Source organism: Crotalus tigris, unplaced genomic scaffold (assembly GCF_016545835.1).
Source record: "Crotalus tigris isolate CLP2741 ecotype Arizona unplaced genomic scaffold, ASM1654583v1 scf7180000024340.7048381, whole genome shotgun sequence".
NCBI lineage: Eukaryota > Metazoa > Chordata > Lepidosauria > Squamata > Viperidae > Crotalus > Crotalus tigris.
The window spans coordinates 3,527,604-3,553,225 of NW_024100510.1; the positions used below are offsets into that span (position 1 = coordinate 3,527,604).

General features: G+C 40.4%; 2 protein-coding genes across 7 annotated transcripts in view; one reads left to right on the forward strand and one right to left on the reverse strand.

Annotated features, from left to right (window-relative positions):
* On the reverse strand, positions 1–2,954 carry RAB20 (RAB20, member RAS oncogene family). The gene is made up of 2 exons (XM_039326396.1): positions 2,758–2,954; positions 1–895 (listed from the first exon to the last, which is right to left on the reverse strand). The coding sequence occupies exons 1-2, from the start codon at positions 2,924–2,926 to the stop codon at positions 363–365; spliced, it is 702 nt and encodes a 233-aa protein (XP_039182330.1). The 5' UTR covers positions 2,927–2,954; the 3' UTR covers positions 1–362.
* A 94-nt stretch (positions 2,955–3,048) lies between these two features.
* SETDB2 (SET domain bifurcated histone lysine methyltransferase 2) overlaps positions 3,049–25,622 on the forward strand; it is a 28,319-nt gene continuing 5,745 nt past the window's right edge. Inside the window, exons 1-9 of one of the 6 annotated variants that reach the window (XM_039326387.1) lie at positions 3,049–3,188; positions 8,097–8,219; positions 9,386–9,451; positions 10,747–10,828; positions 12,791–13,339; positions 13,905–14,021; positions 16,635–16,804; positions 18,456–18,657; positions 25,277–25,376. In XM_039326387.1, coding sequence (XP_039182321.1) covers positions 8,123–8,219; positions 9,386–9,451; positions 10,747–10,828; positions 12,791–13,339; positions 13,905–14,021; positions 16,635–16,804; positions 18,456–18,657; positions 25,277–25,376 — 1,383 coding nt within the window. In that variant the 5' untranslated portion in view covers positions 3,049–3,188; positions 8,097–8,122. The other 5 variants (XM_039326386.1, XR_005554650.1, XM_039326384.1 and 2 more) reach the window with 5 other exon arrangements.

Sequence of the window (25,622 nt, forward strand, 5' to 3'; positions counted from 1 at the left end):
TGAATGCCACATATCAAAAGTTTATTGCCAAAACAGATACTAAAGATTCATGTGTAAAACAGCATACAGTATCATAAATTTAATGTGGAGGGAGCAAAAAAAAATCACAGTTACTGGGCTTTAAAAGCTTTCAATAATTGACTCCAAGCTCCCCTTCGCTGAAGTTTTTTCTCATTACATCATTTAATTGTTACAAAAACCCATTCTTATAGAAAATGCAGTTTATCTGGCTGGCCTTGTTATTTTTGCACTGTTGTCTTTATTCAACATTTTTTTTGCAGTAACACTTTTGCATTGTTGCAACACTTTTCTGCATTGTCCTTCAATTAGTGTAAAAATGCATTGTTATCTGCAGCATGCAGTTATCTGCAGCATGCAGTGTGTGTGTTTTTAGCAGTCTTGCAGTTATTTAAGTCTACAGTTTGTGGCAAGCCTTCAGCTTTTTGTTGCAAAATTACCGGTACCACCATTTCAAATACAGTTTCAAAAAGATGGTCTACATTGTAACCAGTTTTCGCACTAGTTTCAAAACACATTTTTTCTGCTGCTGGTGCATTTACCTCATCCAACATTTTATACTTGAGGATTTTCCTATAAAATGCTACAGCATCATTCGTATGGATTTGTTTTTTCACCTTTGTAGAAATGGAAATATTGGAGGGCTTCTCAAACTGATGCTTGTCTTCTGATTCTGTCAAAGAGGCACACGCATCTGTCAGGTCAACTTTGTTCCCGGCAATAACAAAGAGGCAATCTGGGCTGGCAGAATCTGTTAGTGCCAAGAACCTATCCTCAAGTTCCACCATGCTCTGTTGGTTAGTTACATCATATGTGAGAATAACAGCTGCTGCTCCTCGGCAGTACATGGATCCAAGGCCGTGGAACTGCTCGCGACCTGGAAGAAAGAACACAATACTGAAAGATAATTCGGGGGCTGGAGGCTAAAGCATGTGAAGAACAATTGCAGGACCTGGGTATGGCCATGGCATAGGGCCAGGTTACTTACAGGACCGCATTCTGCCGCACAGCTCCCAGAAACCGGTGAGGTCCCATAGATTGGGCCTCCTTCAGGTCCCGTTGGCCAGACAATGTCGGCTGGCGGGCCCTTGGGGAAGGGCCTTTTCTGTGGTGGCTCCGACCTGGTGGAATCAACTTCCCCCCGAGGTTCGAACTACTCCCACCCTGCCGGCCTTTAAGAAGGCCGTTAAAACCCTCCTGTTCCTGCAGGCCTGGGGCTGATGTCCCCGGGGAGCCAGGATATGATCGGACTCGCGGTATGACTGCTTTATTTTATTGTTTTATCATTGTTTTAACTTTGTACGCCGCCCTGAGTCCTTTGAGATTGGGCAGCATATAAACACTGAAAATAAATAAATAAATATAAAAAAATCTAGAGAAAAGAAGGATGAGGGGGGTGACATGATAACAGCATTCCAGTATTTGAGGGGCTGCCACAAAGAAAGGGGAGGGGGGGTCAACTTATTTCCCAAAGCACCAGAAGGCAGGACAAGAAGCAATGGATGGAGACTAATCAAGGAGAGAAGCAGCCTGGAATTAAGGCAAAACTTCCTAACGGTGAGGACAATTATCCAGTGGAACAGCTTTGCCTTCAGAAGTTGTAGGTGCTTCATCACTGGAGGTTTTTAAGAATAGATTGGACAGTTATTTGTCCAGAACAGTATAGAGTCTCCTGCTTGTGCAAGGGGTTGGACTAGAACAGTGAACCTCACCCTTTTGGGCACCAGGGACTGGTTCATGGAGAGGTTTTTCCATGGACGGGAGGGGGCGTGGTTTTGCATGCCGCCTGCATCCCGCAGATGAAGCTTCGCTTGTTTGTTCAGCCCCATTTCTGGCATGCTGTGGCCCAGTGCCAGTCCATGGACCGAGGGCTGGGCACCCCTGGACTAGAAAACCTCCAAGGTCACTTCCAATTCTGTTATTCTGTTAAGTAAAGAATGCTAGCTTGACAATAAAAAATAGTCTTAATATGAATTTCTGAATTTTCCCAACAGTTCTGTTGTACTTTTCCAACAACTGGCCAGTATAAGGGAGAGATTTCCATTACTGAAATCTATCCAGTTCAAAGGGGTGTGTGTGTGTGTGTGTGTGTACACACAGATACATACACACACAGCTTTGAACTGGACAGATTTCAGTAAGGGAACCGTCAACCGTCTCCCCGTTATACTGGCCAGGAAGATAAGGAAACTTTGTCCACCACACCACCCTAATTTATAATCCCCAAAAGAGGTTGCTGCTGCTATTCCAAAATAAAAACTTAAAAATCCTGCGTACATTACTGCTACTGACGCAATAGCGTTAAAATTTCTTTTGGAAAAGATGCTTAAATTATGCCAGAATCCAAAATAACTCTTGGATGTTTCCAAAAGCTGAAATGTTGGGCCTAAGCTAAAATAGGAGCCAGGCGCTGGAGTGAAAACCCTTCCACGGAACTGAGCGGGCGCGGTGCCGGAAAGAGACACAATCCGGTCGAAAGGATCGCTCAGCTCCCGCGAGCGCCGCGGAAGGGCTCCTCCGACCGCAAACGCTGACTTCCCACGGCGGAGCGAGTATGCGCGGCTAGCAAGCAGCGGTGGGCGTGTCGGGCTGCTTTTCCGAAGTTGGCAAAGTTAGCCGAGCGCGATGTCTCGCCTCTTGTCCCGCGCACGGTCCGCTCGACCTCGGAGGAAGCCCTTGACGCCGCCCCGCCGGGGAAAAAAAAAAAAAATCGCCGACGTGGCCCCCGTCGCCGTTCACCTGCCGTGTCCCAAATCGAGATGTTGTGGGGGCCCCACTGCTTGAGGTAGAAGGCGCCCCCGACGGTGCTAACGGTGTCCTGGAAGCGCCGCTCCATGTAGCGGTGAAGCAGCGACGTCTTGCCCACGTTCATGTCGCCCAGCAGCACCACCTTTCCGTCGGGCTTCATGTTGACCCGCCGGGCGTGATGGCGCAGCCCCGTCCCCCCGGCGCTCCTGGAGTTCCTCGGAGAAGAGAGGCGGAGTTGCGCTTTCGTTCTCCGAGGGCGGAGGTGAAGAAGGGAAAGGGAGGGCCGCAGGACGATCGGCGGCGAAAGCCCTATGGGGAGAGCCGGACGCTCGCAGGCGCTCTGAACGGCGCGAACCGCACTCGCCTCCTTCTCTCTGGAACGCGGCTAAGCAATTAGCGCTGACGATGATGACTCGGCCATGGTTTGCTTAATCGTGATTTACTTACTGACTAAACCGCAGTAGAATTGTGGGTGACAAAGGACAGGGACTGAGTTCCTTAGCACAGCTGTCAAAACCGAGCAAGCCTCATTATGATATACTCTATTTTAGAGTGTACTTCTGTATTAAGTTTAAAGATGTGACAGAATATTTCAAAATCGTTTTAATGGAGAAATATGAACTAAAATAAGCAGCTCGCTCTCCGACCCACACACTTACATAAAGCAGCAATATAAATTGCCTCGTTTTCTCTTATTTCTTTGATCATTACATTCCCTTACAAAATCCATTTATCTTTCATAACACTTTCTCTAATTCTAATGGAACTCAAGACTAGTTTTTTACAGACCATCAGAGAGCTCTTCTTATTTTCTGTGGAGATTTCTTTAGTGTAACTTGTTTCTGTGGAGTAAGTCATGTACTGAATATAAATGGTTTTACTTTTGAGTAAACATCCATAGGATTGTTATGCACCATGAAAGAGCAACAGTATGATACCTCAGTCAATAAGGAAAACTGAATAGGTGAAAAATGAGATACAGTATAGGTCAGTGATGGCGAACCCTTTAGAGACCGAGTGCCCAAACCGCAACCCAAAATCCATTTACTTATCGCGAAGTACCAGGGCTGCATTAGCATTGTGGTGCCCCCAGAGGGGGCAGGGAAGCGCCTCTGAGTGCCGCCTCTGGCACGCAAAAACTGGGGGTGCAAAAACGGCTGCCGCCACACTGCAGGATGCAGATACAAGGTGCTGCATCATGCAAGAATGGAGCAGGGCTAGTGAGTATCACGCAGGCACAAGCCCCATCCCATTTGCAGTGTAAAATGCTTCCCCCTCCCTTTTCTTCCAGTTCAACAATGGTTGGTGACCTCTGCTCTACCACCTCTACTCAAGCTTGCTAGTTGGTCGCTTTGCCTCCTTTGTGCTGGGTGGGGCTCCTCTGGGTGGTGGTGGCGGCCTGCTGGACCTGCTGCTGGCGGTGGTATGCGTGCCAACACAGGGGGCTCTGAGTGCCACCTCTGGCACACGTGCCATAGGTTCGCCACCACTGGTATAGGTAGTCCTTGACATATGACCATAATTGAGCCTGCAATTTTGGTCATAAATTATGATGGTCATTAAGCAGCTCACCATGTGACTGATTTTATTACCTTTTTAAAAGTGAATGAGGATGGTACGGTGGCACAGTGGTTAAGACTCTGGGCTTGGTTGGAAAGCCGGCAGTCTAGGTTTGAGACCTGAGTGCCATGCGATGGGGTGAGCTCCCGTCCTCGCCCCAGCTCCTGCCAACATGCAAATATGAGTAGATAAAAAGGTATCACTTTGGTGGCAAGGGAACAGCCCTGTCCGGAATAACCAGCTTAGATGGTTATTAACCCAGTTATAATTCTATGTTGTTGGATCTGGCTGTGCCCAAATATAATAGCTAAGGGTTAATTCGTTTAAGAAATTCAAAACCCCTGCCTATTTATTCTAATCCTGTCTCTATCAAAATGTTAGATAACAACCACCTTCTGTTAACCTCTCAGTGTGAATTGTTACATTATGTTATGCCCCCCTGCAAGCAGTTTTTACATGACCTCTACTGGGGGGGGATGGGGGGAGGAATTTCTCTATCTTCACACATTGTGTAGCCTGTCATTTCATCAGAAAGTAAGGACTAGATTTGATAATGTCACTATCCTCTTTCCCATTAAACAGAATAGCAATAGTTGAATAGCAATAGGCATGGAGCTGAATTTATTCAGCTGTATCCTATAAGGTGGCTGAGAGGAGTTTTTCTGATGACACTGGGGTAAATAAAATTTAATTTTGAAAATCCAGGAGGAAAAAAATGAGGGAGGGCAGTTGAAGGACTGTAATTCAGAAACTATAAATGTAATGCTGTACGTAATTGTGTATTTTTTTTTGACTTCCTTGATAGACTCTTGGAAAAATGATAGAAATAAAAGATACTCCAAGGCAGGGGTGTCAAACTGCTGGCAATCGAAAAAAAGTTGTGATACATTCGACACATCATGTGACATTGCAAGTTTGACACCCCTGCTGCAAGGCAACGCATTTACCCAGTATCCATAGCTGGGGTGCAGAAGGAAGAGGTTGCCATTACCTTCAATTCTTGTTGCAGACTTCATAAACCGTCAGCAACTGTGCAGAGTTATGAGTTTTGCTTGATCCAGTGCAACCCATTTACCCTGTTGTGAACTTCAGTCCTGGTTCACAGTAATCATATGCATTATGTGAGGCCAGTTTCCTTTTGAGGAAAAGAGGGAAGCAAAGAACAGTGGGAACACAGCTGTTCTTGTTTCTCTTTGTCATCTGACCACATTGAACACCCCCATGGCATAGTGAGTGCTATGCTTTCTTCCTTTTTCTTTCAGCATAAAGCAGAATTAGTTGCTAAAAGCTACTGACCTCATGTTCTTTGTGTATGCATTGTAAAGGCACCTGATTGGCTTTTATGTGTTTGTGCTGAACTTTTAATCACATATGTAATCAGCAGCCATTGTATTTTGCTATACTACAATTATCTGGTTATATTTGTATCCACTGTACCTTTGTGTAATTCATATAGGTAAGTTGTGTTGTGTTTTTGGCCAGGTCAGGTCTGGTTGGCAAAACTTTAGATGGCAACAGAGAGTTAGGGTGTTTTATATCTCTTTGCTTCCATTTACTGTCCATACTGTCTATAATAGAACTTTTGCAGTTCTAGTGTTAAACCGCTACTTTGGTTTCCCAATGTTGAAGTCGTGCTACTTCAACATTCAACAGGGGAGTTATATTGTAATGCTAAACAAAGCGGGGAGGAGGAACCCTCGTATTTAAAATGCTGAAACCTTTTTAAAGCATTAAAGATTTTAAAACATTTTGTCGGAAGACGCAGGGCAGGTCCCCGCTCAAACGGCTTCGCTTTACGGGGTTGCTACAAATCGATTCCTTCCAGCAGCGGCCTCTTCCGCAGGTGTCCCGCTGTACAAAGACGGCACGCTCAGATATGGCCTCGCATTGTAATTGCTGGAGTATTCGTAAAAGCCAATATTTATTTTGAATCGCGTCTTCCACGTGCAAAAAGGCGGATGCTAGCATGACCTATCGCGGAGCTCTTAAACTACTTCCCGACGATTTCCGATACGCCCTCGTCATTTCCGACAAAGGGGGTAGTGTCAGAGGAGCCGCGAAACCTTCTCGCCAGGCTTTTGTTGCCTTTGTTGCTTAAATCTTGCCTGGGAGCCGCCGGTCCTGCGCACACGCTCACCCGCGGGTGCAGGGGAACGCTCTCCCCCCCCCCCGGCCTTTTTGTCCTTTGGCCACTGGTGACGTGGAGCTGCGCGCTTTGCTGTTTTGCTCAGCTCAGCCCAGTCGGCCGGGGCGGCGTTTGCGGGCGAGGCCTGGGCCGTTTTCAAGAAAAAGCCGAAGCGATGAAAGGTAGCGAGAGGCGGGAACCGGGACCGAGGGAGGGTTGCTGTTACGTGAAAGCATCACGCTTGAGACGCTGACTTTGCAGCTGAATTTATATATTTATAAATTTATATATTTATGTTTTCTTTAATATGATATATACATGTTAACTCAATAGATTTTGACCATTGATTAGCAACAAGACGTGGAAATGGTTTATAGCCTTCTATTTTTAAAGCATGATTTTTATGCTATATTTAATGCACGTTGAATATCTCCTGTTAAAATCACGCTACAATCATTTCTCTCCCCTTCGCCAGGTAAATTCCATAATTTTACATATGCTTTGAAAAAGTATCTTGTATTGTTTTGAATTTTCCACCGTTCTTCACTGTTGGGTAGCTCTAAACTGTAATGTTAGGTGCTCGCCTGACAGTAACCAGCCAAGAGGCAGTGAAGGCCTTGTTTTGTTTATTGCAACAAATGGAGAGAGAAGCTTAACAAAGCTTGGTTCTCTCCAAAGTTTATCATTTCAAACCAACATCTTTATACATTTCCTGCACCAGCCACCACTTCGCTCCTCGTTCCCCATTGGCTGAGGTACTATGAGGTTACACTCTTTCCAACCACCTTCTACATATTTCCTGTTACATACTAAATCAGTGGTTCTCAACCTGTGGGTTGGGACCCCATTTGGGGTCCAACGACCATTTCACAGGGGTCGACAAACAATGCAGTCCGCCATTTTTTTCCCCTTTTCCTTAGCTGTACTACTCCCTTTTATTCTATTGGCTTTTGAACCAATAGAGTCTAATTCTATTGGCTTTCAAAAGCCAATAGGAATTGTCCAGGCTGTCTCTGCCCTGCTGAGCCCGCCAAAAGTCCATTCTGTAAACGGTGCTGCACCAGTTGAGTAGTCCTCGACTTACGACCGGTTGAGTAGTCCTCGACTTACGACCGGTTGGGGGGGTCGCAGCATTAAAAAGGTTGAGAACCACTGTATTAAATCATACATCCCATGTGCATTTCAATTAAGAGATAATATATGCAAAGTGTGTCTAATAATATTCAATAGGATTTTGAGCATGCTGTATTTGTTTTTGAATTCTGGGATATTTTATGGCTTCTTAGAACAATAGATTCTTTCCTGGTATTCAGTTTTAGTTTTGTCTTTCCTGTTATCCAATTCAGTTTTAGTTTTGCTTTTCCTGTTTTTCAATTCAGTTTTGCCTTTAAGCAAATTAATTCCTCTTACAATGTTACATTTTGAAGACCATTCACTTAATCCTATTAGTAGTATTCTGTGAAGGAGAAATCATTTCTTTTGTCTGCAGAATACATATTGTATATCGTACACTCTTTAAGTCTATGCTATATTTATGTAATACACATTCATAGGTGTTTATGCTAATCCATACTAGGGAGTGAGGTGGGATTAAGATGTCAGCTATCACCAAAAATGTAAATGAAAACGTTTTTTTTGTTCACAGTTGACGCAAAAAGGCTCTGGAAGCACATGGAAAAAAATAAAATAGACAATATATTTGAGTGTATGCACAAGGCATTGTTGTCTTTGCAGCAGAAGATCAAAGATGGAGCTGCAACAAGTGAAGGTTAGACATCTTTGTAAATTATCACACCTGAATTGAGAAATTAATGAAACAAAACTCATAGTCAGTTTTGCAGGTATTAAGTAACGTGTGCTATGCAGACAAGTTAAACTTGCAATATTTTGTCTATGATACAGCCGTGCAGTGTTTACAGCTGAATTTAGTAAGCAAACCTATTTTTTCTGCTGTTCATCACATTGATTTCCTATGAGATAATTGGTAAGAGGTTGCATGCCAGTGACGGGAGTGGACTGAAGCCATGGAGCCATTCTTTCTGCTCTCTGTCTTGCCTGTTTCTCTTCCTTTCTCCCTGTCCAGTGAGCTTCTGGCAAAAAGATTAGAGTACACTGCATAAGATGCATCATTTACACAGGGCTTTTGCAACCCATGAATGTCACTATAGGTTTTTACTCTGAACTTAACTAGAATTAACCCACCATGATCTCCTTTGCAAGTATATTGTGAATTTATTTAAATAAAGGATGAAGACAGTAGTTTTCCCCATTGTGCAGAAGGTTTTCTTTAAAAAAAAATACAGCTTTTATATAGCTTCTCTGATTTTCAGCTCTTTGAGGAGAGATATCAGCTTAAGGGTGGAACCAGTTAGATGAAAATTTAGCATGCCTCCCTTTATTCAGGATATCTAATCAGATTCTAGTTAATCTTTATTTGTATTTATTTATTTGTGTACCTTAATGTCTGGGTTGACTCCTAGCATGTCACTGCAGTTTTCTTGGCAAAGTTTTTTGGAAGTGGCTTGCTATTCCACCTTCATAGGCCCAAACTTGCCCAGCTGGCTTCATGCCTAAGGCATAATCTCCTGATTATGTTTTTGGCCTTGTTCTAAAGTCTTTAAAAGGAATGCTTTAATTTAGATTCTGCAATGAGCAAATTATTGACCTTGGTAGCTCCTTGCAGTTCTGATTCTGTGAAAATAATACATAAATAGGTGAAAAAAATGTTTCTGCACTTATGGAACCTATTTGTTCCAAAACATGTACCTGTGTTTGATATTAAGTGGTTGGGAATTATACTTAAGTCTCAAAATGTATGGAGAACTTCAGCTAACAGGTATCAGTCAAAAAGACCACTTTCCTGTTTATTAACATCTACATCATTTTAAAATGCTATATTTCAGTGCAGTTTTCTGTTTTTGTTATTTTAAACAGAATGCAATCAAGCTTTGGCACTTGTGAATCAGTTGGGTATGAATGACCTCTTACCTCTGGCGCATGGTATGAAAAATCCTATTGCTCCACTATGATAGATGATGATATTTATTCCTTTCTATAGGCATTAGCCTCTTACCTAGCCAGAAGAAAAGGCCTTACATATTGGCTTATGGCTGAGTTTTCTATAAGGGAATTAAGAAAATCAAGCCTGATTCCTATTGTCTACTCTCCATATTGGATTTCCCATTCCAGCAGATTCAATACTTGTGGTTTTAATTTTTCACAGAACGTAAACCTGGTACAGTCCTATCTTAAGAGGGACCCAAATTCAAATTTCATAGTGACAGATCAAAAGCTTTTTAGTAAACATTTTGGGAAAGCTGAAGCTGGTCAATTTAGTATTCACCAATTTCCCTTAGCAAGGCATATAATTTAATTTCTCGGAATTGGGTCAGAATGATATGTTGTCTAGTTCATTGTTACCAAGCCCTTCCAGATTTTGGATAGAAGAATTTACCTAGCATACTGCCTGACCTTTTTTTAGTGGAGATGGCTTTTACATGTGAAGCAGTTGCTTTTCCAATGATACGTGTCTGTGGATTTACTAATTGACAGACCTCTGCTAGCAGAATATTATGGAGTCAAATTCTTGCTGGTTTACCTTTTTTAACACTTATTGTTGTTTTATTAAAAGCCGTCTTTATCCATTGTTCATCACTTAAACAGGACAAAGAGTGCTCCTACTGGTGCATTAAATATAAGAGGAATGTCTTGCATCTATTTTGTCTTAAGCTTGATGTCTAAAAGTACTGAAAGAAATTCAGCGCAAAATCTGCCCTTCCGATAGGTAAAACCACACCAGACTCCATTTTGTGCAAATGTTTTTATGGAGTTGGAGACATCAAGGTTTGCTCTTTGATCCCCAAGTTTTCATTCTGCACGCACCCTCCAGCTTTTTGTAATCATGATAGTGACAGATTAATTTATGTGCACTGGAAGTGGGCTATATATTTCATGAACTCTGCGATGAGGAAGAAAAAGTGAATTCCTCCTCTATTTTGTGGCATGGAAGTATGAGGGTAGTTCATGCATAGTGCACTTTAAACATTCATGCTGTCAGTAACACATTGAACACAATGTGTGTGGGGGGGTCTGACACCTACAAAATATGGATGGGCAGAAATCATAATAAATTAACATTTAAAATACTTTTTGCCTGATTAATGATTCTATATTTTCATTAACATTAATTTTAATGATGCAATTAATAGTTTCTCAAATGCTTAATTGTGATAAATCTTAATTGTAATTTTAAATGTATACTTAAAGTTTTTATGTTCTTTTTCCTATTGTTGAAGAAGATAAGCATATATGCAATCCAGATTTACCTCTCTCTGCTCCAGAGAAAATTATAGAAGATGCTGGAGATGACTTTTCTTTGTAAGTAAAACTCTGTTAACCCATAAATTGTCTTTTTGCTGCTTTTAAATCAGAAGTTGAAACTTCATTTGGTAAATAAGGTGCACTAAATAGATTAGAGTTCTTCAGTCAAAATGACTGTTCTGAATATGAATTTCATCCTTTCCCATTATTTCTCTGTCTTTTTGTCTATTTACATAGGTCAGTGATGGCAAACCTTTTAGAGACCCAGTGCCCAAACTGCAACCCGAAACCCACTTATTTATCGCTGGGTGGGCGTGACCACGGTGGTCATGGCAGACTGGGTGGGCGGGGCCAAGATGGCGAGGGCCAGTCCCTTGCCATCTCCGGGGCATGGCATGCGTGCCCACAGAGAGGGCTCTGAGTGCCGCCTCTGGCATGCATGCCATAGGTTAGCCACCACTGACATAGGTTCTTTGTATCTTATTTTATCTTCTCTCTTTAGATTGTTTTTGGGTTTTGCCCTCCTCACCTACACTTCTCCAATTCATCTTCCCGACTGCTGACTGATTTCCTAAACCTTTTTCTCCCTGCTCTATTTTTTTCTAGAAATTGAAATGCCCTTGAATGGCAAATACATAATGATTTAACTGGTCTACTTCTTTTGGATACTAAGACTGCATAAACTAAACATTGCTGAATGTTTTATAATCACTGCAGGAGGAATTTGCCTTGAGTCTGTGTTGCCCAGTCAGCATAGTTCTCTGGGGCATTGTCTGTGGAGATTCTCAGTCATCCTGGTCACAATTGTCTCAAAGTTGCTTTTTTAAAAGGCAACTGGACTGTTTTTTCCTTGCCGAAAAAGAAGACTTTTTGCTTCTCATCCAAGAAGCATCGTTTCTTAGATGAGAAGTGAAAAGTCTTCTTTTTCCGCAAGGAAAAAACAGTCCAGTTGCCTTTTTAAAAAGCTCCTTAGAGATCTCTGTGGCTATGTGTGTCACTGATGGTGCCCAGGAGGCTAGGTGAGACACATCTTCCTTCCCCAACCCAGGAAGAGAGGCCAAAAGGAAGAAGAACGGGGAGGTGGGCAGAGTTCCTGGTCTCCTGTTGAGCATCTGGACACAGCATTTCCTGCAGTCCAGAATTGGAGTAGTTAAGCTCAGGCTTAACTTTCAAAATAAGATTATATTTTCACACTAGTAATCTCTCTCATTATTTTAATAAGTTTTATTCAGTTGTTTTTAGGCAAAATCTGTTCCATCAGCAAACACCCTATGTAAGCATAGTTTTCAGATTTGTGGATAAACAGGCTATTCCCACAGAGGCAGGTAGTTGTTCAGCCCAGGTTAGCTTTTGCTCATTAATTTGCCAATACTATCAATAACAATACTGCAATTTTTATGTCCATAAAACTTACTATAAGTGATAATGTAACAAGAGAATCCTTATAAACATATTTGTATCCTTCTTAGAAAATGTAGTTCATTGATAGAATTCAGGTGGGTTTTTTTTAAGTGTTTTGTGTTTTAGAGAGAACTTAGTGGAACTTAACAATATGAAAAGCGGGGGCATTACTACATAGATTAACAAAATTGTAGAAGTTCAATTTATAAATATTATTGGATCAAGATCATTGTGCTACTTGCTTAATGCAAATAATGGTGAAAGCTGCCTGAATAATAAATATCCAGCACCTCTGTCAGGATTTTAGCCTACCTAAGCCGAATCCAGCATAGAATATCTAAGGGGTTCAATTAATACAATAGCTATCTGCCACTCTTTTTTATGTTGATTCCCAACAGAATTCCTTTGCATTGAGATTATATACCAGCCTAGGCAGTTGTCACACATTCACATTTGCTATGAAGGTAGGATGTTTAAAAAAAAAAGCGTGCATCAGACATGGAGAAATTGAATTATCAGGTTCACTGAACAATATTATGTGTGAACAAATCCTAACATCTCACTGATTGCTTGACACTTTTTTTTTTTAATTTTTACATGTACGAATATAAACGGCAGACTGGAAATTAATGAGGGAATGGATTTAAGAACTGGAGAATCCGCAGAGACATCTTCCATGTTCTACCAGGATCATGTCTGTTCTAAGAAATGTCTTTCCAAACGGCCATGGGATTCCTACAAAGGGGAAAACCCTTTGAAGTTGCCAATGCTGTGTCACTTCCAGAGGTGGCATGCCAAAGCAGATTCTGGCTCAAAATCACACGATGTGATATACAAAGCTCCTTGTGGAAGAAGCCTGAGAAATTTCAAAGACGTGCAGAATTACTTATTTCAAACAGAATGCAGCTTTTTATTTTTAGATCACTTTTCTTTCAATACCTATGTGCAGTTATTCAGAAGCAGTCTGAGTCCCCAGGCATTTGTTATTGATACAGATATCAGCCAAGGGGCAGAGACAGTACCGGTATCATTCTGTAATGATATCAACCATGATCGGCTGCCTTGTTTTAAATATCGGAAGGCCTCTTGGCCCCATGGATACTTCTTAAACAACTTCTCCAACAGTTTTCTTGATTCCTGCAGCTGTACCGATGGTTGCATTGACAGGTGAATAATTGTCCATTTTTAAACAGCTTTTTGAATAAATTGTTTAAGTATGTGTGTAGTGATGAAACAATGGGGTGATGCCTGTCCGAATGAGATATGCCAAAAGTATGTTTCTTTAAAGAATGGCTTGTTAAAAGTATCCGTGGCTTCTACAAGATTTGAGATCAAACATAGACACTTGATTATTTTTGAATATTTATATTGCAGAACCTTGAAAGGGAAAGGTCAACTTGCATTGTAAAGGAATTATTTGTTGAAAGCCTTAATTTTTAAACTTAAGGAAATATCTTCCCTGGAATATGCAAACTTTTCTGTGTTATTGCTCTTTACTTGCATGTGAAGTGGTAGTGCATTAAGATGATTCTATGAAATTACATAAATGTGGAAATATGGCCATCATTGGAGAAGTCCATCAAAATTCCAAATGAAATACACCCAGGAAAGCACTTAAGTAATATATTTGCTTTCTCTAAAAATGTTATCACACCAGAATCCGGGGAATAAATGGGCTACGTTGCTTTATTTCATATCCTTATTTCCACTAGATCTACTGTGTGCTTTCTAGGTCAAAATGTTCGTGTCTGCTTCTCACTAAAAAGGCCTTGAAAGCTTCTATGTCTCCAAGAAATGGACCATCTCACGGTTATACTTATAAAAGGCTGGAGGAACCTATTTCCAGCGGGTAAGGAATACTATTGTTAAGTTTGTGCTGTTATGTTGTATCTAATTTACTCAGATGTTTCACTCATATAAATTCTGTTGCATTGCTCTTTTATATTATTATGGGTGGCCGCACAGTCAGCCAGATATTTAGGGTTAGGGTTTGGCATTTTTATCCACCCATGAGGCCTTCCCAAGGACCCAGGATAGGCATCTGTTGCTGTTTAATGATGTTAAAGGCATAAAGATATAAGCTGTTCCAAATAAATTGGAACTGCAATTTACAATTGACTTATATTGATTTTGCTAGTGCGGATGATGTTCAAGTGATGCTCCAGTTGGCTGTATATATAGGCAGTATTGAGTAGCAAATTTCAGACTGTTTTTCCATACAGTTTCAGATATTATTACTATTAACTACCGGTACTACTACTATTATTTTGGTGTCTTTGAGTCAGGGTTGATTCCAGGCAACTGCAGTTTTCTTGGAAAGGTTTTTCAGAAGTGGTTTATGGTTTGCCTACTTCCTGCTAGGGATGAGAGAGTGGGACTGGCCAACATCACCTAGCTAGCTTCATATCTAAGGCGGGACTAGAATTCATGATCTCCTGGTTTCTAGCTTGGTGCTTAATCATTATACCAGACTGGCTCTCCCTTTTAAATAACAGTTTATAATACAATTATTAGAAAATTTGTTTCTCATTTCACCAAGGAACTAAGGGGGGAGGAAATGCAAATTATATTGAAGAATCTAGGTTTAAGCTGGATATTGTGGTACACTCAAATGGTTAATGTGTTTGCAACCCAGGCTTAGACCTGAAAGTTATAGGCAGTTTTTAGAGCATTTTAATTGTCTTGAATTGACCCATTTACCTATTTGTGTTATATGTAAACCTGTCTTTCATTACGTACATGAGGAGCATTCTAACATAAAAGGTTGTAAAGATGTTGCTTTGGTCAGTGTTTGTTTTGAGTGTGCCTGATATCCTTGACTTATGAGTGTTCATTTAATGATGGTTTGAAGTTTTGATTAGTCTTGGGAAAAGTGCCTTATGACCTATTCTCAGTTACACCTGTTGCACCATCCCCATAGTCATGTGATTGTAATCAGATGCTTGGCACCTAGCTTGCATTTACAAGTAGTAAATGTCATGTGATCGCAATTTTCAACTTTTCCAACCAGCTTCCAACAAGCAAAGTAAATTGGGGAAGCCAGATTTACCAAATGCCCGCAATGATTCCCTTAATATCTGTGGTAAAAATAGTTGTAAAATTAGATCTAGTCATGTGATGACTTGCTTATGACTGCATCGATTTACAAAATCATAGGACTTGAAGGGACCCTGGAGGTCTTCTAATACAACCCCTCCCAAAAGCAGGAGTCTTCATTGCATCCTGAACAAATGGTTGTCCAGTCTTTTCTTGAGAACCTCCAGTGATGGACACCCTACAACAGAAATTCCCAATTGTGGTTATAAGTCAAGAACTACCTGAACTGTATTGTGTCTCTATATTGAGCCTAAGTAGAGTAGAATAGAGCTGGAGGGGACCTTGGAGGTCTTCTAGTCCAGTCTCCTGCTCAAGCAGGAGAACCTATACCATCTCAGTCAAATGACTGTCTAGCCTCTTTTTAAAAATCTCCAGTGATGGAGCACCCGCGATTTCTGGGGGTAAACTATTCCACTGGTTAATTGTCCTCACTGTCAGGAAGTTTCTCCTTAATTCCAGGTTGCTTCTCTCTTTGATCAGTTTCCACCCATTGTTTCTTGTCCTGCACGCTAGTGCTTTGGTGAATAATGTGACCACATCTTCTTTGTGGCAGCCCCTCAGATACTGGAATACTGCTATCATTTCTCCCCTATTTCTTCTTTTCTTTAGACTAACCAAACCCAAGTCCTGAAGCCGTTCTTTGTATGTTTTAGTCTCCAGGCCTTAGTTGCTCTTCTCTGAATTTTTTCCAAACTCTCAACCTCCTTTTTGTGATAAGGTGACCAAAATTGGCTGCAGTATCCCAGGTGTGGTCTTACTAGGGTTTTATAAAGCAGTACTAATACTTTGTATGATCTTGATTCTATGCCTCTGTTTATACAACCCAGGATTGTATTAGCTTTTTTGGCGGCTGCTGCACACTGCTAATGCATAGTCAAGTGATCGTCCAATAGGAGTATCAGTAAATACTTTCTCCGCTAAGGAATTCCAATAGTTGTTCAATCTAAAGAAACAATAAATAAACGTGTTCATCTAGGAATGCCAGTTGTTAATATATAAAGTGTACATTTTTAAAACATTATCCATCATTGTATATTTTAAGAATTCTCATGCGTTGCTAGACTATTTGTTGATTTCCATTTGCCCAGTCAACTGGGCCGAATCTTGTAATGTTCATACATTTGTTATTTTCTTTAAAAACCTGCTGTTTTGCAACAGTGTAGTAACTGAATTGTCTTGCCTTGTGTTCATATGCTCATTGCCTATTTTTTTTTTTTTCATCTTTCTCTGTCCAAGCAAACAGCATCCATATTGGAAGACCCAAAGGATTTAATGTGTGTGTGTGTGTGTTTGCGTTTGTGTTTGTCTGTGCTCACACACCCTTTTATGCTTTTCCTCATAATCCTCCTTTATCTTTGTGTATCAGAATTTATGAATGCAGCTTGCTCTGCAGCTGTGACAAGAACAGGTGCCAGAACAGATTGGTACAGCACGGCCTTCAAGTTCGCTTACAAGTGTTCAGCACTGGAAAGAAAGGCTGGGGAGTTCGCTGCCTTGATGACATTGACAAGGGAACATTTGTTTGTACATATGCAGGTAGAGCAAAAATATTTTAAGCACAGATGGAAACTGATTTTATTTTATATGTGTCTACCCTCATGCACATATTATACACACACACACACACAATAGAAGATTGAGTCATTGCTGAACATTTCAGTACTGAGTAAACGTTATATTCCAATGTTGAATTAATAATTGCATAAATATTGATTGATGTTAATTTGTTTCTGTAGGAACAATTTCACCATTTCTTCTGTTTTCAGGCTGTGTGGTTAATTAGGTATCTCAAATAGATGCTTTACTTATAAAAAAAAGTGTTTAAAGAAATCAGTATTCTAGTTGTGATTTTATTTTACTTAAAAATAATCTTTTCTAGCATCTTGTCCTAACTGACTAGGCAATATTCTCTCTGCGAAGCTGTCTGCAGAACTAATATTGTATTTTGTTTATTTTATTATTTTTATACCACCTTTATTACTTTATAAGTAACTCAAGGTTGTGACTATACATAATATTCCTTCCTTCTCCTTTTTTCCCCACAACAACAACCCTGAGAGGTGAGTTGGGCTGAGAGAGAAAGTAACTAACAAAGTCACTCACCCGGTTTTCATACCAAAGGCAGGACTAGAACTCACAGTCTCCAGGTTTCTAGCCTGGTGCCTTAACCATCAACTGGCTTGACCCAGCCTCTTAAACAGCTTTATTTCAGGGTCATTGTTATGTCCTCTTTCATAGCTATCTGTGATATTATAATTGCTTTAATTGTATATTATATTAGAATTTTTAAATATATGTGAGCCCCTTCTCCCCACCCCCAAAGAAATGTGCATGACATAGTGAATACCACACTGAAAAAAATGGAGCTGTTTAATCAGCAAATTGCGTTTTAGAGCTTTGAGATTTATGAAATGCTCCAGTTGGTTTGGAACAATCTTTGTAAGTAATAAAATATTTCAGTATATTCTCATCTGCTAAAAGGGAGGGCTCTTCTAGCATCATCCTGTAGGGCTATTTTAGTCCCTGACAGTTTTCCCTTTCCCACATCTGACATAATAGCATCCGGGAAACTCAGAAGTGCTTCTAAAGTTGTGCATAGTTTTTTTTGAAATTTTAGTTTGCAGTCATATTTGCACATAGTTTATCTAGAATGTAGAACTGTATCTCCAGAGCAGAAACCACTTCTTTATTTTTGGATGATCTGGTTTCACTTCCAGATCATCCAAAATTCACTTAAGCAAGTGGCTAAGCACTCAACCACTTAAGACTGCTATGTGAGGAAGAAAAATATCCAAGTATGTCCTCACTGTAAACTGTCCTTGTTCAGCCTGTTTTGTTTTTGTGGGAGGAGGTTTCATTTTTCTTGTGGCCACAGTATGCTAATGGGTTTCTTGTTTCTCATTATCCCACATAGACTTTATTTCTGTCAGTTTTTACCGTTGGCAATTACAGTTCAATGGAGTGATTAAAAAATAATGTTGTAATCTGAAATTAATATTAAATGTTGTATTCCTATCCTGTATTTAGATTTAGACTCTGTAACATATAAAATATATACAACTAGTAGGGCAAGGGGAAGTCCACTTTAGGCATATCTGACATATATTTTTTGCCCTCCTTAAATACTTCTCTGTTTTTACTGCCATACTTGGTATACATATTTCATAAATAGGGTGTTTTATTCTAGGGAGATTGATGTCCAGAGATGAACATTACCAGGGTAAAAATAGTGGTGATGTTGAAGAAGAAGTTACCAAGAATACCAACCAGAGTTTATTTTCAAGAAAGAGAAAACTGGGTACAGTCTGTTCTGATTCAGAAAATGAACTTATTCAGGACACTGGAAGACAACAGTCTTTACATCTGAATGCTGAAGGTCAACCAAATCGGTAAGTTAACAACAATTACATCTTTCAATAGTTATCATTGCTTCACTGTTTGAATCTGGATAGAGCCACTTTTATGGTCCATTTAGTACTGATTCGTTAATAGCATAAACATGTAATGTGTACTTCTAACAACACAAGCATTTAAAAATCCATGTTAGATCAGAATACATACACAATTGCTCTGAGTAAGCATGGCTGCTCTCCCCTTGATATTAAGTAAAGAGGGAGGAGTTTGTTAGGCAGTCTGATTCTTTGGTGGTAGTAAAGAAAGAGAAAGAAATTAAGCCCACCTATCAGACTCAGAGAAGATACAATCCAACTGAGAATTATGTGTTCAGAATAATAAATAAGAAAATGGTTAGGGAGCACCTGTCCAGCCTAGATGAGTTCAAATCGCCAGGACCAGATGGATTACACCCCAGAGTTCTCAAGGAACTGGCAGATGTGATATCGGAGCCACTGAACTATATTTTTCAAAGATCCTGGAACACAGGGGAACTACCAGAGGACTGGAAAAGAGCTGATGTAGTTCCCATCCTCAAAAAAGGAAAAAAAATGGATCCAGGAAATTACAGACCTATCAGCCTGACCTCAATACCTGGGAAGATCCTGGAAAAGATAATCAAACAACGAATCAACGAACACCTAGAGGCAAACAAAGTCATTACTAAAAGCCAACATGGGTTTGTCAAAAATAGATCATGCCAGACAAATCTTATTGCATTCTTTGACCAAGTGACAAAATTAGTGGATCAGAGGAATGCTGTGGACATAATTTACTTGGACTTCAGTAAGGCATTTGATCAAGTAGATCACAACCTACTACTTGACAAGATAGAAAAATGTGGGGTAGACAGAACCACCACCAGATGGATCCGTAGCTGGCTGACCGGCCGTACTCAGCGAGTGGTCCTCAATGGAACTGCATCTATATGGAGGGAAGTATGTAGTGGGGTGCCCCAGGGCTCTGTTCTGGGCCCAGTACTCTTCAACATCTTCATCAACGATTTGGATGAAGGGATAGATGGGGAACTCATCAAATTTGCAAATGACACCAAGCTGGCAGGAATAGCCAACACTCCAGAAGATAGGCTTCAGGTACAGAAGGATCTGGACAGACTTGAACACTGGGCACTAACTAACAAAATGAAATTCAATAGTGAAAAAAGCAAGGTTCTACATTTAGGCAAGAAAAACCAAATGCACAAGTACAGCATAGGTGGCACCATGCTCAATAGTAGTAACTGTGAGAGGGACCTCGGAGTTCTAGTAGACAATCAGTTAAATATGAGCCAGCAGTGTGCGGCAGCTGGCAAAAAGGCCAACACAGTACTAGGCTGCATTAACAGAGGGATAGAATCAAGATCACGCGAGGTATTAATACCACTCTTCAATGCCTTGGTAAGGCCACACTTGGAATACTGCATCCAGTTTGGTCACCACGATGTAAAAAAGATGTTGAGACTCTAGAAAGAGTACAGAGAAGAGCAACAAAGATGATTAGGGGACTGGAGGCTAAAACATATAAGGAACGGTTGCGAGAATTGGGTATGTCTAGTTTAACGAATAGAAGGACAAGGGGGGACATGATAGCAGTATTCCAATATCTCAGGGGCTGCCATAAAGAAGAGGGAATTAAGCTATTTTCCAAAGCACCTGAAGGCAGGACAAGAAGCAACGGGTGGAAACTCATCAAGGAGAGAAGCAACCTAGAACTAAGGAGAAACTTCCTGACAGTGAGAACAATTAATCAGTGGAACAGCTTGCCTCCAGAAGCAGTAAATGCTCCAACACTGGAAGTTTTTAAGAAGAGACTGGACAGCCATTTGTCCGAAATGGTGTAGGGTTTCCTGCCCGAGCAGGGGGTTGGACTAGATGACCTCCAAGGTCCCTTCCAACTTTACTATTATTATTATTATTATTATTATTATTATTAATAGTGTTAGAAAGTTGAAATTATTTTACATGTGCTTGAGGCAAATGACCAATTTCTTTCAAGATAAATTTTTAAGCTTAATCTCTACTGTGGCTGAGCCTACCCAAATTATTCCTTTGTTCATCTTGCCTCTCCTGATGCTTAATCCTCACCTCTAAATTTAACAATCCTCTATATTTTCTTCATTGTTGTGTATTCCTAAGAGCATTAAATATATCTTTTAAATGTCCATATATTGGGATGGTGGGGGAGGGGCCTCCAGGTGACTAAAGGGGAAAGCATTTTTCCCTTTATTTTATAACCATAATTGACACTAAAAAGAAAGTGGTAGCAGCAAATATTTGCTGAAAACAATAAATGTTGGATCATTCTAAAGTAGAGCAGGCCTAGTTGTGAAAAAGAGTCTTACAACACTCAAAGAAAGAAACAACATGCAACAAACAAACCCCTTCTGCCCAATCCTACCCACCAGAAGCAGCCCCATTAAAACTGAGCAATCGATTTCTCCCCTTAGAAGGAAACATGCAGACCCACAACCTCCCCCTCAAAGAAGACATGCAGACACCTAGCAAAGAAACAACTTCAAATAATCCTTAAAAAGTCACCTCAACAAACACACCTGAGACAAACAGAAAAGCACCTCAGATTGCACACACCCCCAAAAAAAGAAAGGAGAGCGTTGGTAATAGGAGATTCTATCCTCAAATGAACACAATCATCCATCCAAACGTACAATCCAGGGAGGTATGCTGTTTCCCTGGAGCAAAAAACAAAGATGTGGCTGAGAACCTAACCAAAATAATTAGGCCCACAGATTACTACCCTCTCCTCCTTGTCCACATTGGAATGAACAACACTACAAACAATCTGAGTGCCATAGTGAAAGACTACAAACAACGAGGCAACAAAGGTAAGCTAGGAGCACAAGTAGTGTTCTCATCAGTGCTCCCAACAAAAGGCCAACAACCATTGAGGGAAAAAGAATTTTAGAAATAAACCACTGGCTAAAGGTTGGTGTCACCAAGAAAACTTTGGTTTCCTGGATCACGGACTGCAGTTTCAACATGAGGGACGGCAAGGGATGGGCTACACCTCACGGAAACAAGCAAAAATGTACTTGGAAAAAGACTGGCCCAACTCATCAGGAGGGCTTTAAACTAAAATTGAGGGAGGTGGGTGACCAATCTCTAGAATCTGTAGAATCCAAAACCAATCACAAATCCCAAGAAAACAAACCAAACGAGGTAGGTAGTATTGAGAAAAAAGAAAAACTCAAACAACAATCAGGAGATACAGGAAATATACCCACGGACAGGCATAAAAGCCTTAAATGCTTATACACAAAGGCTCAAAGCTTGGGGAACAAATAGGGCAAACTAGAAGCAGTAGTACACGAGGGAAGGTATGACATTGATGGCATAACAGAAACCTGATGGGACAAAAACCATGAATGGAATGGACAGATGGATGGATACAAATTGTTCAAAAGAAACAGGTCTACAAAAAGAGGAGGGGGAATTGCACTATATGTAAGAGAACACTACATATCTGCAGAGATGCACATGACCCAAGACAAAATCTCTCCAGAATGTATTTAGGTCAATACAAAAGAGAAAAAAGTGACATTACCATAGGTGTATATTACAGGCCATCCAATCAACCAGAAGAAATAGATGAACTCTTTGCCAATCAGCTAACAAATGTATGTGGGAAGCATACCACAGTAGTAATGGGAGATTTCAACTATTCAGATATCAACTGGGAGACAAACTCCGCAGTGAGCGGGAGATCAAATAGATTCCTAACCAACCTAGCCGACAACTTTATCTCCCAAAAGATGGAGGAGAGAACTGGATGCAAAGCTATACTGGGCTTAATCCTTACAAATAGAGAAGAAGCGATAGAGGGAACCGAAATTGCAAGAACCTTGGGCGAAAGTGACAATGTCATACTGGAATTTAATATAATGCAAACACTAGCAATAGAGAACAATCCAATCGATGTCCTAAACTTCAAAAGAGCTGACTTTGACAAGCTCAGAGAGAACCTAGGAAAGATCCCACGGATGAAAATCCTAAAGGAAAAAACAACCCAAGAAGCATGGGAAACTCTGAAAAACACAATCACAAAAACCCAGATCAGCACAATACCATTGAGGAAGAAAAACAAATTCAGGAAGAAACAACATGGCTGCACAAAGATCTCACTAACAAACTAAAAGACAAAATGGACAGATACAAAAAAATGGAAAGAGGGGCACATAACCAAGGCCGATTATCAGCAGACAGCCGGAACATGCAAAGAAGTCAGGAAAGCAAAGCTCAAATGAACAAAGACTTGCAACAGAAAGCAAGGACAATAAAAAAGTTTCTTCCAACACATTAACAACAAGAAAAAAGTCAAGGAAAGAGAGAAGATGGCAAGGAAATTACAGGCAACAGGGAGAAAGCTGAGCTGCTTAACTCATACGTTGCATCAGTCTTCACACAAAAAGAAAACATAGCCCAACACCCAAAAAACCACTGCAAAAAATATACTAGAAACAAAAATCAAAATAAGCAAGAAAATGGTAAGAGAACACCTATCCAATCTTGACAAATACAAATCACCAGGACCCAACAGATTACATCCCAGAGTTCTGAAAGAGCTGGCAGAAGTTATCTCAGAACCATTGCACCATATCTTCCACAAATCGTGGAGAACCGGGGAAGTACCCGAGGATTGGAAAAGGGCTGATGTCGTCCCCATCTTCAAGAAAGGAAAAAAAAAGGACTCGGGAAACTATAGACCAATCAGTTTAACATCAATACCTGGGAAGATCCTAGAAAAGATAATCAAAAAACCAGATCTGCGAACAACTAGAAGCAAACAAAATCATAACTAGCAGCCAGGGTTTGTTAAAAACAGATCATGCCAGACCGATCTGATCTCATTCTTCGATAAAGTAACTAAACTAGTAGACCAGCGAAATGCAGTGGATATAGTATACCTAGATTTCAGTAAGGCACTTGATAAAGTAGACCATAACCTACTCCTTGGTAAGCTAGGAAAAGGTGGAATAGAAAACATCATCATCAGATGGATCTGTAGCTGGCTGACAAACAGTACTCAATGAGTAGTTCTCAATGGCACTACATCCACATGGAGAGAAGTAAGTAGTGGAGTACCACAAGGTTCCGTCTTAGGCTCAGTACTCTTCAATATCTTCATCAATGACTTAGATGAGGAATTGAAGGGGAGCTCATCAAATTTGCAGATGACACCAAACTGTCAGGAGTAGTCAATACCCCAGAAAACCAACTCAGGATCCAAAAAGATCGACAAACTCGAACAATGGGCCCTATCCAACAGAATGAGTTTCAGTGTGGAGAAAAGCAAAGTCTTATACTTAGGCAGGAAAAACCAAAGGAACAAATACAGATTGGGAGAGACCTGGCTTGGAGGCAGCAACCGTGAGAGGGACCTTGGAGTCCTGGTGGACGATCACTTAACTACGAGCCAGCAGTGTGCAGCAGCAACCCAAAAAGCTAATACAATCTTGGGTTGTATAAACAGAGGCATAGAATCAAGATCATGTAAAGTATTAGTACCACTTTATAAAGCCCTAGTAAGACCACACTTGGAATACTGCAGCCAATTTTGGTCACCATATCACAAAAAAGATGTTGAGAGACTGGAAAAAATTCAGAGAAGAGCAACTAAGATGATGAAAGGCCTGGAGACCAAAATGTTTGAAGAACGGCTGTGGAACTTGGGTTTGGCCAGTCTAAAGAAAAGAAGAAATAGGAGAGATATGACAGCAGTGTTCCAATATAGAGGGGCTGCCACAAGGAAGAGGGAGGTCACGTTCACCAGAGCACCAGAGGGAAGGACAAGAAACAATGGTTGGAAACTGATCAAAAAGAGAAGCAACCTGGAATTAAGGAGAAACTTCCTGACAGTGAGGACAATTAACCAATGGAACAGCTTACCCCCAGAAATCATGGACACTCCATCACTGGAAATTTTTAAAAAGAGATTAGATATTCACTTGTCTGAGACAGTATAGGTCCTCCTGCTTGAGCAGGGAGCTGGACTAGAAGACGTCCAAGGTCCCTTCCAGCTCTATTCTATTCTGTTCTGTTCTATTTTATCATACAAAATGCAAATCATAATAATATTACACAATGTGGTGATGTCCTTTAGTACAGCAATTCTAAAAACTTCTTAGTATATAAATGATTTTTTAATGCCGTATATCTTTTCTCAAATTATGTAGATGTTGGACTTTCAACATAGTTCAATTAATGTAGAAGCTCTTTTTTTTCAGTAGAATGTGCTATATCTCCCAAATGAATGAAACTCTCAAGTGGATATGTAAGTCTGTTTACACAACACAAAGTTTAGGTAAATTTGTAGTCTTTGTAGGCATTTACAACACAAAATTTCCACAAGATGACAAGGAATTTGCTGTAAACCAGTGTTTCTCAACCTTGACAATTTTAAGGCATGTGGACTTCAACTCCCAGAATTCCACAGCCAGCAATGCTGGCTGTGGAATTCTGGGAGTTGAAGTCCACATGCCTTAAAATTGTCAAGGTTGAGAAACACTGCTGTAAACATTGGATTATTACAATTAATAATTAAAAAATATTTAAAGAATTCTACTTTATGGTATGCTATATAAAACCATGTTTTTGTTAGCAGAATTCAGAACTACACTTCATACAAGAATTGGAATGTAGAAACTATTGCAAGACCTAAAACTAAAACATCACTTCTTCAAAGACACCAGCAAGAACTAGTAAATATTCTGCATTTATTTTTAGTCTGCCTTGTTGGATTTTTACATTTTTTTAATCTATGCTTCAACAGTTTCAAATTTCTTCTGTTTCTACATTTGATAGCCAGGTGACAGGGGAAGATCTTTATTTGCTCAGAGAGTAATAATACAGTATTGTAGTATTCTTCAACCTCAACAGCTTTAAGATATATGGACTTAAGCATGCCAGCTGGGGAATTTGGGGAGCTGAAATCTATGTATCTTAAA

Coding starts and splice junctions, on each gene's coding strand:
- RAB20 (XM_039326396.1), bottom strand. CDS start 2,926: ATGAAGCCCGACGGAAAGGTGGTGCTGCTGGGCGACATGAACGTGGGC. Junction 896..2,757: donor CTCGATTTGGGACACGGCAG/GTGAACGGCGAC, acceptor TCTTTCTTCCAG/GTCGCGAGCAGTTCCACGGC.